The sequence below is a fragment of the Mobula birostris genome, chromosome 2, assembly GCF_030028105.1.
Source record: "Mobula birostris isolate sMobBir1 chromosome 2, sMobBir1.hap1, whole genome shotgun sequence".
Lineage (NCBI taxonomy): Eukaryota > Metazoa > Chordata > Chondrichthyes > Myliobatiformes > Myliobatidae > Mobula > Mobula birostris.
Genome location: NC_092371.1, coordinates 75,627,100 through 75,647,992, shown reverse-complemented (window position 1 = coordinate 75,647,992; position 20,893 = coordinate 75,627,100). Strand labels below are relative to the sequence as shown.

The 20,893-nt window shown below is 43.5% G+C and overlaps 1 protein-coding gene and 6 non-coding genes across 7 annotated transcripts in view; 1 reads left to right on the top strand and 6 right to left on the bottom strand.

The window, feature by feature from the left end:
• Positions 1–6,887, top strand: part of edem2 (ER degradation enhancer, mannosidase alpha-like 2) — a 55,426-nt gene extending 48,539 nt beyond the window's left edge. The window contains exon 11 of the mRNA XM_072243408.1: positions 1,241–6,887. Within this exon, the coding sequence (XP_072099509.1) occupies positions 1,241–1,726 (486 nt within the window). The 3' untranslated portion in view covers positions 1,727–6,887. The remainder of the gene's footprint in view (positions 1–1,240) is intronic.
• Positions 6,888–9,821: 2,934 nt separating this feature from the next.
• On the bottom strand, positions 9,822–9,894 carry trnam-cau (transfer RNA methionine (anticodon CAU)). The gene has a single exon. It is a non-coding gene; the product is annotated as a tRNA-Met (tRNA).
• Positions 9,895–12,794: 2,900 nt separating this feature from the next.
• On the bottom strand, positions 12,795–12,867 carry trnam-cau (transfer RNA methionine (anticodon CAU)). Its single transcript has one exon. It is a non-coding gene; the product is annotated as a tRNA-Met (tRNA).
• Positions 12,868–14,421: 1,554 nt separating this feature from the next.
• On the bottom strand, positions 14,422–14,494 carry trnam-cau (transfer RNA methionine (anticodon CAU)). The gene has a single exon. It is a non-coding gene; the product is annotated as a tRNA-Met (tRNA).
• Positions 14,495–16,577: 2,083 nt separating this feature from the next.
• trnam-cau (transfer RNA methionine (anticodon CAU)) lies at positions 16,578–16,650 on the bottom strand. Its single transcript has one exon. It is a non-coding gene; the product is annotated as a tRNA-Met (tRNA).
• Positions 16,651–17,635: 985 nt separating this feature from the next.
• On the bottom strand, positions 17,636–17,708 carry trnam-cau (transfer RNA methionine (anticodon CAU)). The gene has a single exon. It is a non-coding gene; the product is annotated as a tRNA-Met (tRNA).
• A 2,279-nt stretch (positions 17,709–19,987) lies between these two features.
• Positions 19,988–20,060, bottom strand: trnam-cau (transfer RNA methionine (anticodon CAU)). The gene has a single exon. It is a non-coding gene; the product is annotated as a tRNA-Met (tRNA).
• Positions 20,061–20,893: the final 833 nt, after the last annotated feature.

The following is a 20,893-nucleotide window of genomic DNA, read 5'->3' as shown; positions in this document are numbered from 1 at the left end:
TTCTACCTATTCTCCTGAGCACTTAACTACACACCATGTGCAACGTATAGTGACAAGCTAATCTACCAGCCTGCACAGTTCAAAGTTCAAAGCAAATTTATTATCAAAGTATATGCATAATATGCATATGTCACTATATACAACCGTGAAATGTATTTCTGGGTATTCACAATAGGTACCTAGAGGCACAATAGAATCAATAGAGACACACACACACACACACACACACACACACACACACAGACAAACTGTGCAAATACAACCAAAATTAACAATAATAAATAATATCAAGGACATGAGTTGTAGAGTCCTTGAAAGTGAATCCATAGGTTATGAATCAGTTCAGGGTTGAGTTGAGTGAAGTTATCCACACTGGTTCAGGAGCCTGATGGCTGAGGGGCAATAACTGTTCCTGAACCCGGTGGTGTGAGTCCTGAGGCTCTTGTACCACCTTCCTGATGGCAGGAACAAGAAGGGAGCAGATCCTGGATGGTGGGGTCCTTGATGATGGATGCTTGTTTCTTGTGGAAGCACTCCTTGTAGGTGTGCTCAATAGTGGGGATGTGGGGGGAAAACTGGAGCACTTAGGGGTGAGGGAGGCTCGCACAGTCAGACGGAATATGCAATCTTCATGCACATGTTAAGAGGTCAGAAAAGAGTGTGGACCTCAGGATGCAGTTGTACCTGTTATATTTCTGTATTTTATTTTATTGACATGGATGTGTACTATTGTGGATTGAGTTATAGGAGAAGGTTGGATAGGGTCGGACTTTATTTCCTGAAGTGTAGAAGAATGAGAGGAGATTTGATGGGGATATACAAAATAGAGTGATAAAGAAAGGGTAAATGCAAGCAAGCTTTTTTCCACTGAGGTTGGATGAGACTAGAACTAGAGGTCATAGGTTATGGGTGAAAGATGAAATGTTTAAGGGGAACATGAGGGGAAACTGTTTCACTCAGAGAGTGGTGAGTGTGGAATGAGCTGCCAGTAGACGTGGTGGACGTGGGCTCGATTGTACCTCTAGGTGAAGGCTAGATACGTACATGGGTGGGAGAGATATGGAGGGCTATGCTCAATGGGACTAGATAGTATAACAGTTTGACACAGACTAGATAGGCTGAAGGGTCTGTTTCGGTGCTGTAATGCTCTATGACTTTAATTATTTTGGTTACAATCAGTAGTTGAGTACTGTACCTATTCTTGTAGTCCTGATGGCTGACTTTTGTTTTGGTATTTAAGGTCCGAGACTTGCGTGACCACAAACTGGACAACCGCATGGAGTCCTTCTTCCTGGCAGAGACCGTGAAGTACCTCTACTTACTCTTCGACCCTGACAACTTCCTCCACAACGACGGGGCCACCTTCCACACGGTCACCACCCCCTACGGCGAATGCGTGCTGGGAGCCGGTGGCTATCTGTTCAACACGGAGGCACACCCCATCGACCCCGCGGCCCTGCACTGCTGCAGCCAAGGCAGGGAGGAGCGCTGGGAAGTCGAAGCGCTGACGCACGAGTTCCGCAGCGCGCGGTATGCGGGGGCGGGACTGCATGAAGGGGGCTCTTCACAGTGGGCTGAAGCCCAAAGCAAGAGCAAGTGGACGGCTCAAGACGGGAACCAAGGAAAAAGAAAAAGAAATAAGAAAATTCCAGTGCTGAGTTGCCCGAGCCAGCATTTCAGCTCCAAACTTGCTGTGTTGGGTCAAGTGTTTACAGACTCTTCCTAATCTTAACCTCGGATCAGGGGTTCCCAACCTGGGGTCTACTGAGCCTTTGGTTAATGATAGGGGTCCATGGCATAAAATAGATTGGGAACCCCTGCCTTAGATCTTTATTTATGGAACTGTGAAATAAAGTTTTATATAGGATTTTCCAAATTTTTTGTGGTCAGCAGATCTGAAGGACAATGACTTCTACATCACAAGGTATCTCGTATGTATTTTGTGAGCAGTTTTAGGCCCCTTATCTAAGAAAGGTTGTGCTGGCGTTGGAGAGGGTCCAGTAGAGGGTCAGGTTAAATGAAAGGGTGAATATATGAGGAGCATGCCTCTGGGTCTGTACTTGCTGGAGTTAAAAGAATGGGGTGGGCAGGTGGAATCTCATTGAAATTTACTGAATATTGGAAGGCCTAGGTAGAGTGAATGTGGACAGGATGTTTCCATTAGTGCGTGAGTCTAGGACCAGAGAGCACAGCTTCAATACAAGGACGTCCATTTAGAACCGAGATAAGGAGGAATTTCTTTAGCCAGAGAGTGGCGAATCTGTGGAATTCATTGCCACAGCCGACTGTGAAGTTGCTGGGTATATTTAAAGTTGAGGTTAATAGGTTCTTGAGTAGTAAGGACATGGAAGGTTATGGGAAGAAGGAAGGAGATTGGGGTTAAGAGAGATAATAAATCGGCCTTCATGGAATGGTGGAGAATATTCGATGGACTGAAAGGCCTGATTCTCCTCCTGTCTTGTGTCTTAATTACCTCTAGAGTTTCAAATCACTGGGATCTTCAAGATTGTCCTTTAAATTAACAGGTTGCTAGTAGGATGAGACATTTGTCACAGAGACCTTTGTGTGCTCATGATATCATGTAGAATATTACAATTGAATTTAATATTAAACAGTACAGAGTAGGCCCTTCGATCCATGATGTCTGTGCTGTCGACAATGCCTAATTAAACTAAATCTCCTCTTCCTGCCCATGATCCATTCTCCTGCATTCCCTGGACTCTCCTGACTATCTAAAAGCCTCTATTGTATCTGCTTCCACCAGTTCCTCTGGCAGCCAGTTCCAGGCTCCCAGCACCCACTGTATTTATAATATTTTTTAAAAAGCTTACCTTCTTGAAACTTAACCCCGCACCTTAAACAGACATCCTCCAGTATGCCATTTGCCTCAGAAGAAAGATTCTGTGTGCCTTTAGTTTTAAGTTCTGATTGCAGCCACCACTTCATTGTACCGCAGACCACAGTAATTTAAGACGAAGGAGGAACTTTGACAAGGACAGCACAGACCATCATATAAGACAGTATGTGGTGGCATGTTAGCGTTGTGGTTAACACAATGCTTTATGGTACAGGCAATCAGGGTTCAATTCTGTAACTTCTCCCCGTGACCACGTGGGTTTCGTCTGGGTGCTCCAGTTTCCATCCACTGTCTAAAGACGTACCAGTTACAGGTTAATTGGTCGATGGAAATTGTCCTGTAAATAGGCTAGGTGCGGCTGGAGGGGCTGGAAGGGCCTGTTCCACGCTGGATTTATAATAAGGCATCCATTAGTCTTGCAAGACCATGGATCTGCACCTGGAAAGTCTTCACTCTCCAGGGCACAGGCCTGGGCAAGGTTGTATGGAAGGCAGTCAGTTGCCCATGCTGCAAGTCTCCCCTCTCCACGACACCGATGTTGTCCAAGGGAAAGGCAAGGGCCGATACAGCTTGGCACCAGTGTTGTCGCAGAGCACTGTGTGGTTAAGTGCCTCGCTCAAGGACACAACACGCTGCCTCAGCTGAGGCTCGAACTAGCGACCTTCAGATCACTAGACCGATGCCTTAACCACTTGGCCACGTGCCCACAATGTATTTCAATAATAAATAAATAAACTGAAACACCGCCCCCCCATTTCTTTGGGCTCCGAAAGTCTAGTGAATGCATGTTCCAGTGCAGCCAAACCTGTGAGAAGGGGACGGTTCTCCCACCCAAACCCTGGTTTGTGTGGATGTTGTGTACTTTTCTACCCTGTTACAACCTGGTGCCAAGAAATAACAGACAGCGCACTGCATTCAATTAAAGAAATTATAGACGGGGAGAAAAAACAAAAAGGGCCCATTATAATTAAATGTTCACAAGTTGGAGCTCAACTCTTCCAAAAGTCATGTTCACTGATCCTCAGTAAACCTCCGCACCTTGCTTCATCGAATCACGGTCCCCCACCAGGTGGAATCCTATGACCAGTCCTCTCCAGCGCCTTCTCTCTTCATCTCCCGCCGAACCAAGGACCCCAGCTCACACCGGTGTTGGGTGCACAACACAAAAACCAGCTCCCCTGATTGGATGGCTCACATTCCAAAGCATCCGTTATCTCTAACCATAACCCAAACACTGCTTCTACAGAAACACCATTACAGTAGCAGTGAAACCTTTTCCAGGGTGCTACAAAACAAAATGCTGAAGGAATTTAGCATGTCAGTCAGCATCTATCAAAAGGATTAAAGAGTTGAGGTCTTGGGCCACTCATTTCCTATTGGCCTGTATTTGCTTCACTTTTAAGGTCTTACGAGGCCCTGATGCAACCAGTCCATATACTCTCCACCACCAGAAGTTTGTCAAAGTTTTAGATATCATGCTGAATCTTCGTAAGGTGAAGTAGAGGTGCGGTTGTGCTTTCTTCGTAATTGCACTTTGGTGCTGGGCTGAGGACAGGTCCTCTGAAATGATAGCACCAAAGAATTTAAAGTTGTTGACCCTCTCCTCTGATTCTCTGATGAGGACTGGCCGTTTCCTCTTTCTGGAGTCAATATTCACCTCCCTGGTCTTGCTGACATTGAGTGAGAGGTTGTTGTGGCACCACTCAGCCAAGTTCCCAGTCTCCCTCCTGTATACTGATTCGGCACCACCTGTTTCGGCTAATGACAGCGGCGTTGTCAGCAAACTTCCAGAGGGGAAAAAAAATGCTGTTTCCACCCTTCTCCAGGCAATCTGAACAAATCAATGAACTAATGTGAACTTCAACATTGAAATGTCCTGAAAATACAACATCTTACAGCTTGAGGCATAACTGTTGGAATACTATGCTACATTTGTACTTAAACTTTTCTGGATGTTCAAATAAAGTGTGTCTTGGGTGGCTTGCCATTCTCTCAGTTCTTAAACAGTTGGTTGCCTGGATTAGAGAATGTTTTATGAGGATAGGTTGAGTGAGCTAGGGTTTTTCTCTTTGGAGTGAAGGAAGGTGAGAGGCAACTTGATAGAGGAGATATAGGTTGAGTAGGTAGCCAGAGGCTTTCCCCCAGGGCAGAAATGGCTAATACGGAGGTGGGGAGGCATAATTTTATGGTGATTGGAAATATTATAAGAGGGGGTGTCAGAGGTAGGGTTTTTTTTTACACAGAGTGGTGGGTGCATGAAATTAGAGATATTAACTCTTAAGCTCGTGGGTGATAGAAAAATGGAGGCTGATGGGGAGGAGAAGGTTAGTTAAAGGGTGGGTACAACATGAAGGCTCTGCCCTGTGCTGTAGTGTGATGTGTTGTGTGTTCTATTTAGAATATATAGGAGGAAGCCATTTGCCCCTTTGTAGTGGTGCCAGATCTTGGTAAGTTGCTACCTAATTAGTCCCAGTTCCTTGCTCTTTTCCTGTTGGCATGCATTTTGTTTTACTTTTAAAGTCTTAAGCAACTGGTTGTCTTTTCAGTTATTTTTATAACCCCTTTCAGATAACTTGATGCTTAATTTTTTAAAAATCTCCCCCCTCCTCCTTCCCCCTCTCTTTGACCTAACCATTGCAAGTATTATTTTCCATTAGTTTTTCCTCGAGTTTTCCATCCTTGAGTTCTGCTGGAGTGCACACACAGGTCTCTACCCGACAGCTGCTGCTTCTCAGTGTGTCTGTCATTGTTTTCCTCGTGGGTGTGGGGAGGGAAATGGAATTCACAGCAGACGCAGCTCCACTGGGGGAGAGATGAGCAAGAGACTACAGAAACACAAGTACTTGTGCTTAAGTAGACCGGTGTAAACCAGCTAGGAAATTGAAGACTTCCTGCTGAATATGTATGGTGGACAGGAGCTGAATGTCGCAGCAATCAAAGTGATGTCTTGGGAAGAATAATTAAGCATTTTTTTCTTTTCTGCTCCCAGACAATGCACAATTCACAGTGAAGATGACAGCTATTTTCTGCTAGGAAATTCTCAATTCCTTCATGAAACCCCCCTGTTTATTAGCTAAGGAGGTGGCCTGGTAGCATAGTGGTTAGCACAACACTATTGTAGTGCTAGTGACTGGGAGGCAATTCTGCCGCTGTCTGTGAGGAGACTTCACATTATCCCCCATCACCATGTGGGTTTCTTGGGTTTCTTCCCACATTCCAAAGACGTATGGGCTAGTGGGTTAATTAGTTGTGTGTGTAATTAGGTGGTGAGGGCTCATTGGGCCAGAAGGGCCTGTTACCATGTTAGATCTTTAAATCAACACCAGTAAGACAAAGGAGGTGGTGATGGACTTTAGGAAGACTCAGCCTGCACTGTTCCCTATTGCTGTTACTATTGGTGGTGAGGATGTGGATTTGGTGAGGACCTACAAGTACCTGGGGGTGCACCTGTGTGACAGATTTGATTGGGACACCAACACAGGCTGTGTACAAGAAGGGCCAGAGTCACCTTTACTACCTGAGGAGACTGGGTTCCTTTGGAGTATGGAGGCCTCTCCTTCACGTGTTCTACCAGTCTGTTGTCACCAGTACAATCTTCTGTGCAATGGTATGCTGGGGCAATGGCATCGACATGGGTGATGCCAATGGGCTCGATAAACTGATGAGAAAGGCCAGCTCTGTTACAGGAGTCAAACTGGACACACTGGAGGCTGTGGTCGAACAAACGACCCTGCGGAAAATTCCGGCAATTCTGGACAATTCTTCCCACCTTCTGCATGCCTCCTTGGCTGAACAGAGGAGCACTTTTAGTAATAGACTGAGACAACTGTGCTGCTTCAAAGAGCGCTAAATGAGGACATTCTTACCCTCGGCTGTTAGGTTCTATAATGAGTCAACCTATAGCCGGGGAAGTGATGACCCCTCCTGTTAGACTGTTTGAGGTAACTTATTTTTTATTCTTTCTTACTTCTCTTCTAATATTTGTATATCTGTGCACTTGGAATGCTACTGTGACACTGTAATTTCTTTTGGGATCAATAAAGTATCTAACTATTTAAAAATAAAATATATTAATAGGCAGAGAAGTCTATAGGTTCTATAAAAATTCCTTTTGACTTGGGACACAATACATCTGAGGTCTATGCTTGAGAAGTAAGTGTCAACAGTAAGACTGAAACGACTTCAAAAAAAATGAGGAAACCTTAACTGCAGGAGGCCTGAAGAAGGGTCGTGGCCTGAACAGTCGATGATCTACTCATTTCCATCAATGTTGTCTGACCTGCTGAGTTTCTCCAACATTTTGTGTGTGTACCTTTATCTCTTGCAATCTTCATTGTCTAATTTCCCATCAAAAAGATCTGCTCCTGAATGTTATTAACTTCCTGGTTAAATAATATTTATCAATGTTTTTATATCCTAATAAAATCAGGATATAAAATTTTTATATTTTATTATATCCTAATAAAATTATTAGTTTTGTTCTTGGATTGTGGCACGTAGGCTCTGTGGTGTGAGCAGAAGGCTTGGAGAGCCGCCTTGCTCCTGAACACTGCAAGCATTCCAGACCCTTATTTTAGAATTTATCCCTGAATTTCTTGAGTCATACGAGTTGGGAATTTAGTCTATTAGATATCAGTTTACCACCAGTTCAGGATTGGGAAGACTGAGGCAGATATTCTCCATACTTGCGCCATAGGTATTGTGTCGTTTTGAAGTGGGTTTCGATGGTAGGGTGCAATGTGCATCCACTGTAACAAGGGCACATTCAGTGTCTGTGACCAAGAGTCTCTTGTAGGCCGAATAATATAATCCTTTCCTGTAGATGTCACTTAGCCCAGTCTGACCCCCCATGAAGGGACTTGCCCTCCTCTTCATAAAACATAGGAGCAGAATTAGACCACTCGCCTTATCAGTCTACTCTGCCTTTCCATCATGGCTGACCTTTGGTTCAGAACCTATATATACTCTGTAATTGAATTCTTCAGCTTCAAACAGTCAGAGTCCAAACATCTGGAATTCCCCCTTGCACCTCAAACCTCTGGAAATCAGAAAAGAGTACAGATGCTGGAAGTCTGAAATTTAAGAAAAGAACAGAAAATGCTGGAAACACAAATTACTCTGCAGATGCTGGGGTCAAAGCAACACTCACAACACGCCGGAGGAACTCAGCAGGTTGGGCAGCATCCGTGGAAAAGATCGGTCGACGTTTCGGGCTGGAACCCTTCATCAGGACTGAAGAGGGAAGGGGCAGAGGCCCTATAAAGAAGGTGGGGGGAGGATGGGAAGGAGAAGGCTGGTAGGTTCCAGGTGAAAAGCCAGTAAGAGGAAAGACAAAGGGGTGGGGGAGGGGAAGCAGGGAGGTGATAGGCAGGAAAGGTGAAGGAGGAATAGGGGAAATCACAATGGGTAGTAGAAGGAGGCAGAACCATGAGGGAGGTGATAGGCAGCTGGGGGAGGGGGCAGAGTGAAATAAGGATAGGGGAAGGGGGGTGGAATTACCGGAAGTTGGAGAATTCTATGTTCATACCAAGGAGCTGGAGACTATCTAGGCAGTATATGAGGTGTTGCTCCTCCAAACTGAGTTTAGCCTCATCAATGCTGGAAGATTCCCATTGGTCAGGTAGTTCCCAGCCTTACTTATGCCATGGACCCCCACTATTAACTGAGGTATCCTTGGACCTGGGTTAGGAACCCCAATGGGGAGATTAACTACAGATGTAGATTGGACTGCTGAGTATTACCAGCACTTCAGAAGCACAAGAGATACCGCAGATGCTAGAAATATTGAGCAACAAGTACAGAATGCTAGAGGAACTTAGCTGGTCAGGCAGCACCTCTGGAGAGGAATAAAGAGCCGATGTTTCAGCCCAGTCCTGATGAAGAGTGTCGGCAGCCGGCAACATCGACTGCTTATTCCCTCAGTAGATGCTACCTAACACCCCCACCACCAACACACCACTTCCATCCTTATGCAAGAGTCTTTCTTGCATAAAAACACCAGGAGTGCTAGAGTGCTGCACCTCTGTGGTGCATAGATTTCAAGGGAGACCTTGAGCAGAATGTATCATACATGTCCACGATCGTGTAAGAAGGAGGTAGTAATTATGCTCCCAGAGGAGATAACACTGAACCAGTCCACAACCTATGGTCTCACTTTTCTTTTGTAATGTATTTGTTACTGAAGTTCATCATCAAACAAAATTTTCCATAAGATGTATTTCAGATACTGTACATAGTCATATTTGTCACAAATCTCCACATAATATTTATCTGAGGTATACACTTGTAGAAAGGAGAGGAAAGAAAGAACAATCAAAAGAAGAAAAATATGTACAAAGTAGGGAGTGATTTTTTTTACAACATATTCATTGACTTGTGAGAATAAAATCAGGCCTCTGAGGTGTTACGTAGTTAACTATGGTCTTACTTTTAAGGACCCTGCAACTCAATGTTCTTGATATTTATGGCTTGTTTATTTGTTATTTTTTGCATATTGGTTGTTCGTTTTGTGTGTTCTTATTGACCCCATTGTGTTTCTCTGTAATTACTATGAATACCCGCAAGAAAATGAATCTCAGGGCTGTATACGGTGACACATATGTACTTGACAATGAACTTACTTAGAACATTTTCTTTGGTGAAACCCACGAATGAGAGCTTTCCCATAACCGTTTCCGGCAACGCGTTCCAATTCATAACTTTTGCATGGTGGGGGCACACCGAACCCCCTTACAATTAAGTAACAAAAAAGAGGTTATGGGTTATCGATCCCAATAGTGCCTTTCCAAACACTTGCAAGTTTAAATGCATGACCTTAATTTTTTTGAAGATTCAGACTGAAATGAATTAGCTTTGCTATTCTAAAGCTTCAAGGGTTTTGAAAATCCTATAATATACAGGAATATTGCTGAGTTCAGCGGCCACTGGTGAAAATAATTAACGGATACCTTAAAATAAAAATATGTGCCCCGTGTGAGGCTCGAACTCACGACCTTCAGATTATGAGACTGACGCGCTGCCTACTGCGCTAACGAGGCTCTGCATTACCGCAGTGCGAAGTGGCTCAGAGACTGTAACCAATACCGAGGGTGAGAGTCCGCTCCGCCGGGATCCCGTATGGGGCGAGTGCCTCAGCCGCTGAGCAGTCCTCGGCCCGGAACGCAGTTGGAGCCGGTTATCAGAGGCGGACAGAGGGAATAGGACGTAGAGGGAAGCGCTGAGCGGCGCTGTTATAAATCAGAGTCTATCAGATCCTCTTAAAGAAGGCGGTGTCAGGAAGGGGGCAATGGAGAGAAAGAGGGCAGACTGAGGGCCAAACATTTGAGGCAAATGGGACATTAGAGAGGCAAGGGAGACAGGGATTTGTGGGGGGAATGGGGAAGGAAAAGGTAATAAAAAGAACAACAAACACGCACAAGAGAAAATCTGCAGAAGCTGGAAATCCCAGCAACACGCACAAACTGCTGGAGGAACTCAGCAGGCCAGGCAGCATCTATGGAAAAGAATACAGACGACGTTTCAGGCCGAGACCCTTCCAACACACGCTGCTAGAGGAACTCAGTTATATCTGTATTTGCAGTTTCTTTTCAGTTTATAGTTCCTGATGTTTACAGTTACTGTTCTATAGACTTACTAAGTATGCCCGCCGGAAAAGAACCTCGGGGTTGTATGCGGTGACATCTATGTACTCTGATAATAAATTTTACTTTGAACCTTAAAGCGATTCTGCACATGTTGGAAGTCTGGGGCAACATACACAAAATCCCGGAGGAACTCAGCAAGTCAGGCTGGTGGAATAAACGAGCGAAGTTTCAGGCAGATACTCCGTTTAATCGCCTCCGTAGATGCTGCCCTACTTGCTGAGTTCCTCCGTCATTTGGTGTGTGTTACTGGAGGAACACAGCGAGTCGGGCTGAGTTTCTCACGGGGCTATGGATGGAAAGAAACAGCCGACGTTTCGGGCCGGGACCCTTCACCAGGACATTGTGGCTGGGCCCAGTTGAGGTCCTGCAACCGACTGGTTGTTGCTTCAGGCCCCAGCATCTGCTGTCGCTTGAGTCTCCAGTAACGAGACTCAAGAAATGGATATACAACATAGAGCTACGTACAGCACATTACAGGCCCTTCAGCCCTCGATGTTATGCCGACCTTATAACCTACTTTTTAAGATCAATCTAACCCTTCCCTCCCACATCGTCCTCCATTTTCTTTCATCCATATGCCTATTACATGCCCCTCACGTATCTGCCTCCTCCACCACTCCTGGCTGTGCGTTCCACACACCCACCATTTTCTGTGTAAAAACTGACCCTCTCCCCTAAATTTCCCCCCAATCACCTTAAAATCATGCCCCCTCGCGTTAGCCATTTCGCCCCCGAGAGGGAAAAAAAGTCTAGCTGTTCACTCGATCTTTACCTCTATCAAGTCACCTGTCATCCTCCTTCGCTCCAAAGAGCTCTAGTTCACTTATTCTATCCTCATAAATCATGCAACGTACAATAACTAACCCATTAGCCCTCGCCTCCACTACTTAATAATTTCCTTTCAGTCACCTTATGTACAGACTCCTGTGCCTAGCGTCACGTTATGGACATACAATCAGTCTATGTACATAAAGCTATAATTATTTATATTTATTGTCTTTTTATAGTTTTTATGCCATTGTTTTTTGTGATGCATTGGATCTGGAGTTTGGTTGTAGGGGATTCGCAGCCCGTTCCTTAGAGCCTTCAGCATTTTGGGCATCGAGGGAAAGAGGAAGAGGAGAGCCATCCGCAGTACCACCGACGCGACAGAGAGGGCCTCACGATGCTGAGGATGTTCTACGGGTCTGTGGTGGCCAGTGCGATCATGTTTGCTGTTGTGTGCTGGGGCAGCAGGCTGAGGGTAACAGACACCACCAGAATCAACAAACTCATTGGTAAGGCCAGTGACGTTGTGGGCTCTCTCACGGTGGTGTCTGAAAAGAGGATGCTGTCTAAGTTGCATGCCATCTTGGACAATGTCTCCCATCCACTACATAATGTACTGGTTGGGCACAGGAGTACATTCCACCGAGATGCAGCACAGAGCGTCATAGGAAGTCATTCCTGCCTGTGGCCATCAAACTTTACAACTCCTCCCTTGGAGGGTCAGACACCCTGAGCCAATAGGCTGGTCCTGGCCATTTCCTGGCACAATTTACATATCACTATTTAATTATTTATAGTTTTATTACTATTTAATTATTTATGGTGCAACTGTAACGAAAACCAATTTCCCCAGGGATCAATAAAGTATGTCTATGACTATGACTATGACTAAGATGGCTGTGGCTCAAAAGAGGGGAGCCATGGAGTCATAAGTAGCTAGCCATCTGGACACAAGCTGGGGTCTGATCAGCCCGACTGGGTCACCTGGAGGAGGTTGTATGATGTTGAAAGACCCGAAACACCCGATGATTCCAGGAACATCACTGAAGATGTGTCTAGCAGTGTCTATGTACACAGTGGAGTAACAATTATTTCCTGTGTACTGGAATGATGTTAAACAACCTTGAATCCTGAATAAGACATGAAGGAAGGTTACACAAAGCAACATGGGGCAGCTAGACAGCAAGCGGTCTGAGAGCAGGAAGGGGCAATCACTACTCAATAACTAATGGGGACTATTATCACGGCAATCCTGACTTCCACCTTCTCAGTCCCTGCACTAAAACCATTCACGTTTTCCTGAAGCAGGGTCTCGGTCCAAACTGTTTTTCCGCTCCATAAAAGCGGCCTGCCCTGCAGAGTTCCAGCCAGAATTTTGTATGTGTTGCTCTCGAAACGGGCCATGCGTACTGAATTTTAGTTGTATTGAATTGGACACTGACGATTGTGTTCATCTAAAATTGAACAGTTCTACTCAATTTGATCCCAGATTCCATAGACTTTCGGGGAGTCGCCCATAAAACTAATGCCCCGTGTGAGGCTCGAACTCACGACCTTCAGATTATGAGACTGACGCGCTGCCTACTGCGCTAACGAGGCCTTGTGAACTACTGCTCTCCAGGTAACAAGTCAGATGTCATTGTGCAATTCAAGCTAACTAAACAGGGACCTTCGAGTTAGAATAGAATCAACGAAACACTGCACACAACAAGACGGACATACAGCCAATGTACAATTCACAACAAACTGTACAGATACAAAGAGAAACAAAATAATAAATAAGTAATAAATCCCTGTAAAATTACTCAGCTCCAGCATGGGTACTAGTCTCCGTAGCATTCAAGATATCTTCAGGGAGCAGTGCCTCAGAAAGGCGGCTCACAACATCAAAGACCCCCACCACCCAGGACGTGCTCTCTTCTCATTGCTACCATCAGGTAGGAGGTACAGAAGCCTGAAGGCACACACTCAGCGATTCAGGAACAGCTTCTTCCCCTCTGCTATCAGATTCCTAAATGGATATTGAACCCATGAACACCACCTCATTACTTTTTAAAATATGTTTTTGCACTACTCATTTTTATTTTAACTATTTAATATACATAGATACTTACTGTAATTCCGTTTTTTTTCTATATTTATCACGTATTACTTTGTACTGGTGCCACAAAGTTAACAAATTTCACGAAATATGCCGGTGATATTAAACCTGATTCGGATTCTGATTCAAATGTGAACAGGCCATGTTGTTTGCAGGTTTGACACTAGCCTTTCTTAAGCCTCTTTATTGGAGACCCAGGAAAGACATCCTTGCCATAGAGGGAGTACAAAGAAGGTTCACCAGGTTGATTCCTGGGATGGCAGGACTTTCATATGAAGAAAGACTGGATGAACTGGGCTTGTACTCATTGGAATTTAGAAGATTGAGGGGGGATCTGATTGAAACGTATAAAATCCTAAAGGGATTGGACAGGCTAGATGCAGGAAGATTGTTCCCGATGTTGGGGAAGTCCAGAACGAGGGGTCACAGTTTGAGGATAAAGGGGAAGCCTTTTAGGACCGAGATTAGGAAAAACTTCTTCACACAGAGAGTGGTGAATCTGTGGAATTCTCTGCCACAGGAAACAGTTGAGGCCAGTTCATTGGCTATATTTAAGAGGGAGTTAGATATGGCCCTTGTGGCTACGGGGATCAGGGGGTATGGAGGGAATGCTGGGGCGGGGTTCTGAGTTGGATTATCAGCCATGATCATAATAAGTGGCGGTGCAGGCTCGAATGGCCGAATGGCCTACTCCTGCACCTATTTTCTATGTTTCTATGTTCCTATGTTTCTAAACAACAGATGCCGGGATCTGGAGCAACGACCAATCTGCCGCAAAAAAAATCAACAAGTCCAACAATGAGTCCTGATCTGAAGGGTTGATTCTTTATTTCCACAGATGGCTCATGTCCTCGCAAAGGAGCAACTTGAAGCTTGTTTGCCCTCTCTCAAGAAAGGTTTGTGGCTGCCTGAACTTTTAACGGTCTCTCTTTCCGCAGATGCAATGCAGCCTGATCTTCCGAATGTTTTGTCCGGCATTTTCTATTTTGTTTTCAGATTTCCAACATCTGCAGATATTTTTAAATGCGATCGAAATAGAGCCATAAAACTAGTGCCCCGTGTGAGGATTGAACTCACGACCTTCAGATTATGAGGCTGATGCGCTGCCTACTGCGCTAACAAGGCCCTGGGCGTTATAACTAAACAGTAAACAAATCAGAAGTCATTGTAGAGATCAATAGTTCGTATTTTTCATTGAAAGTTCAAAATTTCAAACTAAATGCATTATCAAACTACACATATGTCACCATATGCAACCATGAGATTCATTTACTTACGGGCATTCACAGTAAGTACACCAAAGAAACACAATAGAATCAATGAAAGACCACACAAAACAAACAGCCAATGTACAAAACATAATCAATTGTGCACATACAAAAAGAAAACAAAAAGATAATAATAATAAATAAACAATAACTATCCAGAGTATAAAACCACAGGATATGGAGCAGATTAGGCCATTTGGCCTATTGAGACTGTGTGGCTGATCCAATTTTACTCTCAGCCCGAATCTCCTGCCTTCTTCCTGTATTCCTTCATGCCCTGACTAAGTGAAGAATCTGTCAATCTCTGCCTTAAATATACATAAAGACTTGGCCTCCACAGCTGCCTGTGGCAACGAATTCCATAGATTCACCATTCTCTGGCCAAAGAAATTCCTCCTCATCTCCATTCCCAATGGACACCCCTCTGTGCTGAGGCTGTGTCCTCTGGTCTCCCACCAGAGGAAACATCCTCTCCACATCCACTCGTCTAATCCAATTGATGTGCAATGGAACATGAGATGAATCCATTGAAGAAAGATCCTGAGATTGTCACAGATGAATTTCACAACTCTTGTATTATCTCCCATCAAACTAGTGCCCATGGTAAGCTCAAACTCTCAACCTTCAGGTAAAGAGGCTGACACTTTGCCTACTGTGCTAATTAACTAGGCCTCCGAGGTACCCTATTTTATCCAGGTAACAAATCAGATGTCCATGTACGATCAACGTCCTGCACTTTTCATTTCATTCTCCTCACACACACAAACACAAACACACACAATACTGAACACTCCAGAGAATTCTTACCAATACCAATTCTGTTCACCAAGTCTTCCATATTAACTGGGAACGAGCTCCAAAAGAGATCACATTCTTTTCCAGGATGTCTCTAGTACTGAGTTTCCACTGGGCTCACAAATCATTCCTATGCCTGACACCAAAGACCTGAAATAGAGGGTCTACTATGGGAGGAGATCATCTGAGAGACACAGGAAATGATTTAACGGCGTGCAAAAGCCTCCTTGAGAAATGCAACCTCCCAACAGACTGGTGGGAATTTCTGGACCATGCCCTTTCAAAGTGGAGAATGAGAATTCAGGATGCATTGCAAACCTGAAGGCCATCATTCAGAGGGTTTAGAGACTGTGGGTAAGTGCTGCAATGAGTGGTCCATCTCACAAGTTATCCACTTGTCCCATCAGTGGAAGGGTCTGTGCTTCCTACATTGACCATCAGTGATCTACTGGACAAAGGAAAGAAGATCTAAGCTGTAAAGAATCCATTGTTCACTCTTCATCAAGCATTTGTGTGCACAATAGTCAATCCATGTGCTATTAAACTATTTCAAGATTCAAGATTGTTTAATGCCATTGGACAGGCCATGTTGTTTAAATGTTTGACACCAGACCCCCGAAACATCAGTTTACCAAGAGAAAGGATTAGCAGGCAGACAAAGGCAAAGATACAAGGGTGTGCTAAAAGCCTCCTTGAAGAGATGCAACCTGCTCACAATTTCATTGCCTTTCTCAAGCTTCTTTATTGGAGACCCAAATATGACAGATGCTGGGATTTGGAGCAACAACCAATCTGCTGCAGAAAATCAACATATCCAACAGCAATGAGTCCTGATCTGAAAGGTTGACTCTATTTCCATAGATGGCTCGTGTCCTCTCAAAGTGGAGAAGGAGAAACTTGAAGCTTGTTTCTCTCTCTCAAGGAAGGTTTGTGGCTGCCCAAACTTTTAAGCACTTCTCTCTACACAGATGCAGCCTGATCTGTTGAGTGTTTTCTCTGACATTTTCTATTTTGTTTTCAGATTTCCAACATCTGCAGTTATCTTTAACATGATAGTGCAATCGAAACAGAGCAGGAGATGATATCAACGCAATAGAGTGAAAATTGTCTCACTCATTGCTAGGTTTGCTTATCCATAAAACTAGTGCCCCGTGTGAGGATCGAACTCACGACCTTCAGATTATGAGACTGACGCGCTGCCTACTGCGCTAACGAGGCCCTGGGAACTGCTGTCAGACAGTAAACAAATCAGACGTCATTGTACAAATCAATAGTTTGTATTTTAACATTCAAAGTTCAAATCTTCAAACTAAATTCATTATCAAACTACATTTATGGCACCATATACAAACATGAGATTCATTTACTTGTGGGCATACACAGTAAATACAAATACAGCAGAGTCAATGAAAAACCGTAGAAAACAAGACAAACAGCCAATGTGCAAATCACAACGAAATATGCAAATACAAAAACAAAATAATAAATATAAGTTCTTTGGTAATATTTTTACTTTGAAATTTATTTTTCTTTAAAACTTTGAATTTCTTTTAAACATTCTAATAATACTTAACTCTATCAACTGCCCTGAGAGTTTGTTTCATCTACACGTTTCTCTCTGTGTGAAACGTTTTCCTCGGCATCCCTTTCAATGGAGTCTTAGAAAAGTACAGCACAGAAACAGGCCTTTCAGCCCATCTATTTTTTCTTTTCCCTTTCAGCCTAACTCTATGTCGTCTGGCTTTAGTCTCCCCTGTCCTGGGTGAAAAACCCATGAACATTTCCTCAATACCTTTTTTAAAGTAGATAATATATATATTTAGAGCAATTCACAGTTTTTTCTCTATTATTATGTATTGAATTTTTCTACTGCTGCGAAGACAACTGATTTCATGATATTTGCCGGTGGTATTAAACCTGATTATGACATTAAACTAATCTCCTTTCTCATCTGCCCTCTCTCAAGAATGGTTTGTGTCCTGAAACTTCAACTGTTTCTCTCCAGGGAGGCTGCCTGATCTGCCGACTGTTTTCCAGGATTTTCACTTTTGTTCTCAGTTTTGCAACATCTGTAGATATATCTGTTGATTTGTTTTATGATCGTAGTGCAATTGACAGAGAGCAGGAGATGACCCTCAACGACATAGCATGGAAATTGTGGCAGAGAATTTCACAACTCAGGTCTTTTCACCCACAAAACTAGTGCCCCGTGTGAGGATTGAACTCACGACCTTCAGATTATGAGACTGACGCGCTGCCTTCTGCGCTAACGAGGCTTCTCTGAATACAGTTGTCCAGATATTGAATCGGATCTAATTGTACAGATCAGTAGTTTGTTATTTTCATTTCTTTTCATGCTTGCATTTAAAACTAAACACTTGAAGAATTCTTTGTAACCAGGGAAGAAATGCAACAACTCATAATCCATCTACTGGTGGCAGAGTTTCTGTTTCCCAGATTGGCCTTCTCGGCCACCTGAGAACCCACAGAACTGCAGGGGTGATAAATGATCTTCCATTCCAAAGGACTCCCTGAGAGGAATTATAAACACAAGAGATTCTGTAGGTGCTGGAAATCCCGAGTAAAACAAATGGGATGCTGGACAAACTCTACGGATCAGAGAGCATCAATGGAGAGGAATAAACAGTTGCCATATCAGGCCAAAATCCTTTATCAGTGCTGGTCTCTATCTGAAATGTTGACTCTTTATTCCTATCCTCAGTTGCTGCCTGACCTACTGAGTTTCTCCAGAATTTTGTGTTGTTGCCTGAGGAATTCACTGATCAACAAGACAAAGGGATAAACCTCCAAACATTGTAGTAATGATTGGCCAACCTTCCCATTGTCATGGTGTCTTGATATTAACCAATCAAGGCGCATGATATTAAGCAATTTTTTTCTCATCCTATCTGAGATATTTCCTTTCTCCTGTACATCCCTTTACTCTATTCTTAACAACTTCAAGCTAATTTATTTCCTCTGTTGTCCAGGTCTCAAGGAAGTTTTCCAACCTGGAAGATTAACTATTTCTCCTTTCAGTGGGCACTTTTTGACCTGCTGAGTGTCTCCAGCACTTTCTCTTTTTATTTCAGATCTCCATCAACTGCAGTGTTTTATAAGATTTGTCAATCAATGCGCAATGGAACATGAGGTGAATGTTTTGAACAAAGGGCTGGAGATTGTCACAGAGGAATTACACAGACATTGTATTGTCTCCCGTAAAACTAGTGCCCCATGTGAGGTTCAAACTCAAGAATTTCAGATTATGAGACCGACGCAATGCCCACTGTTCTAACTGGGCCTGTGAGATACCATATTTTACACAGGTAACAAATCAGATGTGTGTGTTTGATTCAATTTCTAGTACTTTTCATTCCAATCCTGTCACTCACACACACATAATACCGAACACTCCAGAGAATTCTTACCAATACCATTTCAGTTCACAAAGTCTTCCATATTCACTGGGGATGAGCTCCAAATGAGATCATATTCTTTTCCAGGATGTCTCTAGTACTGAGTTTCCACTGAGCTCACAGCTCATTCCTATGCCCGACACCAAAGACTGAAAAAGAGGGTCTACTGTGGGAGGAGATCATCTGAGAGACACAGGATATGATTCAATGGTGTGCCAAAGCCTCCTTGAGAAATAGATTCTCCCAACAGAGTGTTGGGAATTTCTGGACCATGCCCTTTCAAAGTGAAAAATGAGAATTCAGGATGCATTGCAAACCTGAAGGCCATCATCCAGAGGGTTTAGAGACCATGGGTAAGTGCTGTAATGAGTGGTCCATCTCACAAGTGGTCCATCTCACAAGCTATCACTGGAAGGGTCTGTGCTTCCTACATTGACCATCAATGGTCTACTGGGCAAAAGAAAGAAGATGTAAGTTGTAAAGAAGCATTGTTCACTCTTCATCAAGCATTTGTGTGCATGATAGTCAATCAATGTGCATGACATTAAACTATTTCAAGTTTCAAGATTGTTTAATGCCATTGGACAGGCCATGTTGTTTGCATGTTTGACACCAGACCCCGAAACATCAGTTTACCAAGAGAAAGGTTTACCAGGCAGACAAAGGCAAAGATTCAAGGGTGTGCTAAAAGCTTCCTTGAAGAGATGTAACCTTCTCTCAACTTCATTGCCTTTCTGAAGCTTCTTTATTGGAGACCCAGGAAATGACAGATGTCGGGATCTGGAGCAACGGCCAATCTGCTGCAAAAATCAACAAGTCCAACAGCAATGAGTCCTGATCCGAGAGGTGACTCTATTTCCACAGCTGGCTCATGTCCTCTCAAAGCTGAGAAGGAGAAACTTCAAGCTTGTTTCCCTCTCTCAAGAAAGATTTGTAGCTGCCTGAAATTTTAACAGCCTCTCTCTCCATGGATGCAGCCTGGTCTGCTGAGCGCTTTCTCTGGCATTTTTTATTTTGTGTTCAGATTTCCAACAGCTGCAGATATCTTTAACATGATAGTGGAATCGAAACAGAGCAGGAGATGATAACCTCAACCAATAGCGTGAAAATTGTCTCACTTTGTTCATCCATAAAACTAGTGCCCCGTGTGAGGATTGAACTCACGACCTTCAGATTATGAGACTGATGCGCTGCCTACTGCGCTAACGAGGCCCTGGGTACTGCTGTCAGACAGTAAACAAATCAGATGTCATTGTACAAATCAATAGTCTATAATTTTCATTCAAAGTTCAAATCTTCAAAGTAAATTTATTATCAAACTACATATATGTCACCACATACAAACATGAGATTCAATTACTTGTGGGCATTCACAGTAAATACAAAGAAACACAACAGAATCAATGAAAGACCGTACAAAACAAGACAAACAGCTAATGTGCAAATCACGGCAAACTGTGCAAACACAAAAACATAAAAAAAACCAAAATATTGAAGTAATAAAAAATCAATATTGAGAAGACGTGATGAACAGTCTTTGAAAGTGAGTCCATAGGTTGTGGGAACAGTTCGGACTTGGGGTGGTAATGATGCAAACGATACTGAACACTTCAAATAATTCTCCCCAATACCAATTCCAACTGCAAACACAGCACAGGAGAAGGCCCTTCGACCCAGTTCTTCCATGCTGACTAAGTCGTCTACTTGAGTTCATCCCATTTCCATTTGTTTTGCCCATATACAGTGTATCTAATTCTTTCCTATCCTCCTCTTTCCAGTCTCTCCCCCCTTCCTTTTCAGTCCTGAAATGTCCAGTCCAATCTTAGCCTGAAATGTCAACTCTCTACGGCTTTCCACAGGTGCTGCCTGACCTGTCGAGTTCCTCCAGCATTTTGCGTGTGGCCTAACCATTTGCTTGTCTTCTTTAGAACATTGGTTGTTTTGTGTGGAGTTTTGCTTTGATTCTATTGTATTTCTTTGTTCTACTGTGAATGCCTGTAAGAAAATGAATCTGAAGTTAGTATATAGAGAACTTTGAACATATA